The sequence below is a fragment of the Prosopis cineraria genome, unplaced genomic scaffold (genome assembly GCF_029017545.1).
Source record: "Prosopis cineraria cultivar Desert tree isolate PC_DT_omini unplaced genomic scaffold, ASM2901754v1 PC2, whole genome shotgun sequence".
Classification (NCBI taxonomy): Eukaryota; Viridiplantae; Streptophyta; class Magnoliopsida; order Fabales; family Fabaceae; genus Prosopis; species Prosopis cineraria.
In genome coordinates this window covers 48475766-48484570 of record NW_026555333.1, presented here as the reverse complement: position 1 = coordinate 48484570, position 8805 = coordinate 48475766, and the positions used below count along the sequence as shown (strand labels likewise).

General features: G+C 31.7%; 1 protein-coding gene across 1 annotated transcript in view; it reads left to right on the top strand.

Moving 5' to 3' along the window:
- The first annotated feature begins 7758 nt into the window (after positions 1-7758).
- The window catches only part of LOC129303085 (probable phosphoinositide phosphatase SAC9), a 32316-nt gene continuing 31269 nt past the window's right edge, over positions 7759-8805 (top strand). Inside the window, 1 exon segment of the mRNA XM_054942106.1 lies at positions 7759-8521. Coding sequence (XP_054798081.1) covers positions 8503-8521 — 19 coding nt within the window. The 5' untranslated portion in view covers positions 7759-8502.

Below are 8805 nucleotides of genomic sequence, written 5' to 3'. Positions count from 1 at the left end.
AAGTAGGAGGAAGGAGGGATGCAATAATACACTAATGTACCCATAATAAGGGAAAAGGAATGTCAATGAAAAAAGACAAAATTGTGAAGGAAAGTAACCAAATAGTGATTTAGAATGCACAAAATGAGTTTGTACTATAAGAGAGCTTAAGGAAAAGCGTGGAGAAAAGGATGAGGGATATGCTAGGAAATATGAAAGGAAAAAACAAGATTATATTGCTTGCAATGGGTGAATGGCTGAAGGTAATGACTTAGCTGATCACGATGAAAATAAAATGGGGATCACTTAGATATTTATTCCTATAAAGTAGTTTTGTCCACTGCGAAAGGATTTTAAGGATGCTATTATTGAGGAGGTAGATTCTAGAGATGGTAAACTTAACTTCTCTAGCCTAAAATGAGAGAACTTCTAAGGAAAATTTTGATTAAGGACCATTGTACCTACATATTTAAAAATCAAGCCCAAACAATCTTAAAAGTTCATCACAGGATTTTAGGATTGAAGTTAAATAAAACTGTGAAGCAAAATGACTAAAATGACCTTGATAAATGAAAAGGAAAATATACAAAAGATTAAGTAAGGAAACTCATGCTTTGCTCACATCGATATGCAATATTCCATTTCTCTAATTTTTACTAAAGATAAGTTGATATATCGCACGATTTCCCTTCTCTCTCCTTTCGTAGTTCAATCATTATAATTCTACTTTGAATATTTTTTGCAATTTTTGCTAGAAGGCTTTTAGTTGAATCAAGAAAAGAACTTGACCAATCATTTAGAAATCCAATTTTTACGGAGGTAAAGTTTGAAACTAGCATACAAAAAGTTCTATCTTCTTGATCAATAGTGAAATACAATTATCTTAACATGGCTTATAGTGTATGTCATAGGCATGGTAGAAATATATATGTTATTTCACATGGAATATTGTTAGCATTTTTTATATAAATTGTTCTTGCAAATATTATGTTGCATAATAGGGTCAATGATCACGCTGCTCATTTATGGTATTGAAGTTCTTTCTAAAATAATTGTGAGTTGTGTTATAAAAAGCCTAATATCATGTTGCATATATGATAATTGTAATTGTAATTTTAGAAATTATTAAAGTATTGACAAGATAATTGAAGCTTACATTTTAATGACATGTAAGATCTCATATTATGCTGAAAGAGATGGGACTTAAAGATAATGAAAACCATAGAAGAAGGGTACAAAGTAGAAAATGATTGTGCCTAACCATTTCGTGATCTATGTCTTTCACTCAACGGGATCTCGATGAATTGAGTTGACATCAAGGGAGAAGAATGGTTGAGAAAATGGTGTAAGTGGTTGACATAAACAATTAGAGGGAGAGGGCAGAGTTGATAATTTGGATTGATGAAGAGGGACCCAAAGGATAGGGATTTTTTTATTTGAAGTGTTTCTTAGACTTTAACATGGATGTCAACATGTAAGACTATGCATTAACCTACCCAACTTAGTCCAATCTGATGTAATTGGGACTAGGTTGGACCTGGTCAAAAAAACTAAAATCAATAAATAGTAGCCTAATTTAGTTAGTCTTAGTTTCAGGTCAGATTAAGAAACAAGTTAACTCTTTAGACCAATTAGTTTGTCCTAACTCAAAAATTTATTATTATTATTTTTCAAAAAATTCATTTAACTTCTTCATTACTCCCCAACATCTTTAATCAAGAACTTTATTTTTTCTACCGTCAAACACACAAACTCCTAGCCCTCCCTTTACTGCCTTTTATGGTTGTCGCTCCTAAATTTCTTGTCCTCTATCATATTTATGTACTTACCATTAGAATTGGATGATCGCTTCCAAAGGTGGCTTTATGAGAAGAAGAATATACTACCTAAGTCAAAGACGATGAGGTTGGTTAGTGACTAGTGTACATGAAGACAAAGAAGCAGGATAGATGAGGGCATAAGAGGAACAACGAATTCCCCCCCAAAAATCTCTTCATATATGGATAGAAAATTCGAGGAGAAAATGAGGTGTGGGACCACTTGATCCCCCCCACTTTTCTTTCCTTATCCAAATAGGGGAAAGTTTATTTTCTTCCTTACTCCCTCCTCACATTTTCTTTCCTCCCATATTTTCTCTCTATCCAAACAAAGCATAAATGTTTTTTTGATTGCGTTGATCATTGTTTGCCTTGTTGGCCTGCCACGTTGATAGGGTTGCATAAAGATCAAGTTTGATCGACTTCATCATTATATGATGAAGTTGATCAAACCCTGCTTCTATTTCACCTCTTGTGTACACCTCTCCAACACTAGCCCTTGTCACCACTCACCTTCTAATAGTGACACATTCACAAACTAGCTCCCTCAAACCTAAAACTTTCACAAATGGTACTATCCGCTAGCCCCCTCCTAAAGCTTTTGTTGCTATCATAAGCTCTCCACCTAAGGCACCTATCTCTACCACCATTGCCCTTCATTTCCCTAAATGGCGAGAAGCCATGGCTAGTGAGATCAATGCTCTTTACTCTAATAATACTTGGATTCTAGTGCCTCCTCCCTACAACTAAAAAGTCATTAGTTGTAAATGGACATTTAGAAAGAAATATGCAATTGATGCCTCTTTTGACCAATACAAGGCTTGTCTTGTGGCTAAAGGGTTTCACTAAAGTAAAGGAATTAACTTCACAGACACCTTTTCCCCTGTTATAAAGCCTTTTATCATTTACCTGCTACCCTCCCTTACTATCTCCTTTAGGTGGTGTATTCAACAAATAGATATTCAAAATGCCTTTTTACATGGTTACCTTAATGAGGATATTTATATACATCAACCCTCTGGATTAAAGAATCTACAGTTCCCTAACTATGTCTGTAAATTTCAGCGATCCCTTTATGGGCTCAAACAAGCACACGTGCTTGTTTGTCATGCCTAAGCAATTGCTTTACTTTATTTAGCTTTATTCCCTCTAAATTTGATGTATCTCTCTTCATTCAGAAACCACTTTACTTTGTCACCTATGTACTTGTTTATGTAAATGACATATTAATCATTGGATCCGATTCCTTTACTATTCATAATCTCATCACCAGCCTCAGCTCCTCTTTTCTTGTCAAAAATCTTAGCTCTCTCTACTATTTGTCGGGCATTGCAATCACCCCTACACCCACTAGTCTCTTCCTTTCTCAACATAAATACATCACTGACCTCCTTCGCAAGTCAAACATGCTCTATTGTAAACCTGTTTAAACCCCTATGGCTACTTAAACTCAACTATCCCTGATAGACGGTCATGATTTTCATGATCCTACCCTATTCAAAAGAACATTTGAAAGTCTTTAATACCTCTCTTTTACTCGCCCCAACATCTCTTATGCTATCAACAAAGTCTGCCAATTCTTACACTCCTTGAAAGATTCCCACTAATTGCAGTCAAATGCATCCTACATTACCTCAAGCATACTCTTAACCTTGGCTTACATATCACCAAACCTACCTCCTCTACTATACTCGCATATTTTAATACAAATTGGGCAGGTTGCCTTGATGATAGAAAATCTATGGGAGGCTACTATGTCTTTTTTAACCTACTATCTCTAGGTCTTCCATAAAGGCCGAATATATATCTCTTGCTCTTGCCACTTATGACCTCATTTGGGTTCAATTCTTACTAAAGGAACTCGGCATTATCCTCATTAAGCCTCCTTCTCTTTACTATGACAATATTGGTGCCTCTTATCTTGCTATTAATCCTGTTTTACACTCTCGTATCAAACTCATTAAACTAGACTATCACTTTATTCATGCGTGAGCTTAGGCCAAAATTACTCAACATTTTTGTTCTATCCTCTAAAGACCAAATTTCTTACATCTTTACCAAACCCTCACAATCTATCTTATCTAGTTCAGCTTGAGGGGGATTGTTAATGTATCCTCTCAGCCTAGCATCAGTCCTATACTAAAGCCTAACAATAACACATAATACGGCCTATTATCCAATGCATATGTGCTTAGGCCACAATTCTAGAATAGTTTTCTAGGGCTACGTGTTATTGTTTACCTTGTCCATTTGCACATGTATCATATTATATTGCTTATGTGCACCGCCTATATATATCCAGGCTTACTGTAATCATTTACCATGGAAGTTAATATATGAATTTCATCACAGTTATCTCGTTACCTTTACATTTAATACAATATGAGTAAAAAAATAGCCTTGGTTAAAAAAAATTAGTGGATTTTTTATTATCAATCATTGAATGCGTAAGCTTCATATAATCTCTATAGTTCAAAAGGAATAAATAAATAAGTATGTTTTTTGTGCTACAAGTTTGTTAACAATGCTTATTTACACATTTTTGTTACCTTATCTAGATGCTCAAAGCTTTAGGTATGTTTTAATTAACTTCTTAATTCTCATCTGATTTTTACTACTTTAGCAATGTTTACATAATTTTAAAACCTCATGTTCAGTGCTTATGGCAACATTCCTTATGATTGTTTTTTGTGGGACTAACAAAGCAAGGTGAGTGTTCATGAACATGGTGCTGGTCAGAGTTGGAGTTGTCATTTCCTCCTATGGAGGAATTCATCTTAATTTAATTGGTACATACCAACTCACTAGCATTTTTGCAGAAGCTTTAAGACTGATCTTAACTCAAGTCTATATGTAGAAGGGCTTGACTTTAAATCCTATTACATGCTTATATTACATAGCTCTATGCAGGTAAACAATTGTGAACTAATTTTATCAAGAATGTTAAAGGAGTCTAAATATTCATGTTAAACTGAGCAAGATATGGCATTATTTTTGTTACTAATAATCATTCACAAGAGCTAAGTGGTGGATCACTAATTGCTACCATTATCACTGGTATTTGATAAAATATGTTGAGCCATAATTGTTTTCTTTACTTCACCTAATCATATTTATTGATGTTGAGGTGGTTGCAATTGTTGTTCAATAAAATAATGCTTCATGAAGCCCTTGATGTATTAGTTTATCCTTTGTTACTATGAAATTGTTCTTCCTAGGTTGTTGCCTTTTTGGTGTTGCTAGGAACTATGTGTAGTTAATGAATGTTAATAATTCAATATGATGAATGCCCTTGATTAATGTAAATTGCCTTTTTTTGTTTGTTATCCCTATTGGTAATTTCTATTCTATTAGCAGTTTTCTAATAATAGAAAGTTAAATTTGAGATTAGCACTTGCATATGTTATTTATCATCCTTATGCTCATGTAGGTTGAGCCTACCCTCTTTAATGGAATTGGAGATCTTGCTACAACTTGCATGTTGTTTGGTGATTTCAAACCCATATTTTATATTTACAAGCCAATCTAGATATAGTAGATCTATTGAAAATGTGATGATCTTTAACCATAAAATTTTTCCTTATTCATATTTTTCAAACCCATGTTATTATGATTTTCTTTTACAAAAAGGGTAGGACATATTCTTTTCCTAGAATATTGAATGTGCTAATTAGCAGGGAAATGATTCTGAGGTTGAAGTATTTTGATTTCAACATCTGTCAATGTTTTGTTGTTATAAGCTTTCTCCTAATATTGTGAAGATCACAAGATACTTGACAAATTCACTTTCACAATAGGACAGGTTTCAACATATTTTTTAAAAGTCTTTCTCACCTATGGTATAATGTAGTCAAACATCCCTATGTAATCTAACTTCTTATGATATTTTTTTGATCAAATTTCTACTATCTCAAATCTTGGAAAACATGAGGTCTTCTATTTTCCTTTGTTGGTCATTTCTTATGTAGTCATCCAATTATCTGTAGCCTACTTTATTCTTCTTAATCATTAAACATAGCCACCAGAAACAATATCTGAAAATAATACTTCTATATCTCCCCTTACTAGATCATCTGGTTCCAAAAAAGTTTTGTTTACACAATGGTTTTCGATAAAGTAGAGTTAGCCACTCTTGATAGCATTTCAGCTGGTGAAGAGAATCTCATAAAGAGGCGAAGTTTGAACATTAGTGATCTTGAAACTGTTGCTCATATACTGTTTGATATATGCACTCCAACATTCAATGCTACTAAGAATCCTCAGTTCATCAAAAAGGAGAAATGATCTCCTATTCCTTAACAATCATATTTTAGGCACCCCCTTGGAATTTAAGCTTTTGTATAGGCAATTGTTTTGTATCCTTGCTACTTAGAAGTGTTTTTTCCCCCTTTCTTGTCCCTTTTTATATCAATGATCTATTATATATTTAAGGTTTATGTTTAGTATATGGCACTTCATATAGTATAGTGCTTCTTTTGAGTCTCTTTTATGAATGAATTACAAATTCTATCTGCTTCTTAAATTAATGTCTTTGTATTCTTTGACGCTTTTGGTCTTTTTCCTAGACTTAAATCTACTTGTAAGTATGAGTTTATATATATATATATATATATATTGGGAATTAGAATTGGCTTCATTAACATTTTAAATTCTATAATAATATTAATAATTAGAGATATTGCTAATTAAATCAATATTATAATATGATTAAAAATTTAAAAAATATTAAATTTTTTATTAAATAAAAATAATAGTATAATATGAGCCATACATAAAAAGTCTATTATTCTTTAACAAAATGTGTTCAATTAAAAAACAAAATTCATTCTTTTTTTCACCTTAACATAATGTGATAATTTTCATGAAAGTACTTTATAAACATGAAGCTAAATAACAATTAAAATTAAGCAAAAAAAAAAAAAATTAAAGACAACATCAATAATTTCATTATTTCTATCTTTTAGAAATTATTTAAAAAACAATTTTATTTTGATAAGAAAATCTATGACGATATTATTAATTAAATTTTACCATTCAAAATGTTGAAGTGTCATCCAATTTATTCAATTGGCTCGCGTCAATTTCATGCTTTTGATTAGGAAATATTAAAAAAAAAAGATAGTCTTAATTAATTTTTAAAATTTAAAATATTGAGGTACCAACTAATTTATTCAATTGTGTCAACTCTGTGTAAGGCACGTGATAATAGTCTAGTTTAAATAAAAAGGCCATCCCTTCCTCCCTTTCATTTTCTTACTTTCAATCCATTTAGGTACTTTCAGTTTTACATTTAAAAAGTAAGATTTCACTTTCAAGATATTAGAAGTTATTTGAATAAAATATTTTATAGAAAAGCACATCAGAAAGTATATCTATACAGTGGCTAAAAGTGAATCTGGGAAACATAATCATTTTAAATTTTTAAAAAGTAAATTTAAAAAATGAGATACTATTTGATCATAATATCTTAATCTAATCTCTCATTCTTTTATTTAAAAAAATTAATTCATTCAAAATATAATTAACATTTCACTAATAATAATTAATTTATGAAATTAACTTTATGAAATTGCATAATTAATCATGTTAATTTATGAAATTATTGTATAATAAAAATTATCAATATTTATAATATTTTTTAAAACTACAAATTAAAAAATATAAATAATTAAAGATCAAGTTTTTAGTATTATAAATCAAATTTTATATTATTTAAAATCTATATAATATCTTTTAAAAATTTCAAATATATAACATTTATACAATAAAAATTATAAATCATCATAAATTAATATCTTTTTTAATTATTATACATTAAAAAAATATATTTTATTATTATAATTTAAATAATTTTTAATGTATCAAACTAATTTAAAAAAATAAATTTAAATACAAATTTTATTATAATTTACCCAATCGACTTTGAATAAACTCAAACCAAACACTCCCTTTCTTTCAAACTAAACACGATCTATTCATGTTTGGCGAGAGGGGTTCAGAATCTAGTGTGGAATCAGGCGGGTTGAATTCGTTCGATCTGCTCTTCCCTTTTTTTCTTTTGATAGCATAAGCTTCTTCGGATGCAACAGAGTCCAAAGCCTTAGCTAAGCTAGTAAGCTGGCCATCGTCAAGCGGAAGCTGCTGGAAGCCTGGAAGTTCTTGCTGTCGTCTCCCTTATATGTATCGCCACCGTTCTTCATTGGCAATTAAAAAGTTATCTTGCTCACTTTTATTATCTGTTCTTTCAATCCCCTCCCTTGCGATCTATGCTCTTTGTTTTTTTCTTCGGCTAGTTTTTAGATCTTACATGAATGATCGCCAATCATATTTGAATTATCATAACCATTTCAACTCTGATTTTATCGATTGTCATTTTGGTTGAGTTCTTCAATCAATTTTCATTATTTTAATAATTTTCGTCTTCAATGGACGTTGCTTATATTATTGCTCTAATCTGCGCAAAGTTTCCTTTTGTAACGAACTTCCTCTGCGGAGGTTTTTTTTTTTTTTTGAATTTTTTGGGCTGCAACTTTACCTTGTGAGACTATTTACCAGAAGAGGGTATCGTCGATGGACCAATACGGTCTCTCTGGTATAGTGCAGTACTCTTGATCGATACACTTCACGGCTGGCGGTATATCTTTAATTGCAGTTTCTTTTACGAGACATCTGCATTGAACTGAACGGTGGTGTTGATTTCGAGGCAATGGAATCACTGGGTGTCGGTAAGCTTCTTCGTCTTCTGCATTTTATTACGTCTCTATGCACGCCTGCATTTTCCTGCAACAGATAATGTCATATCTTTCTAATGATCTCAAGTCAACATGCTTGTTTCTGGCCGATCGATTTGTATGGAATGTGAAAATGATTAGCCAGTTAATTCCCTTGAAGACTCTTTACCCACTCCCCCTTAGCAAATTCGCTTAATAAGATGAGCTCTTCTAAGAGGCGCAAATGCATAGTTCTATGCATTTGGACCTTTTTGTTTTCTGTCTCAAATAAATTTCTC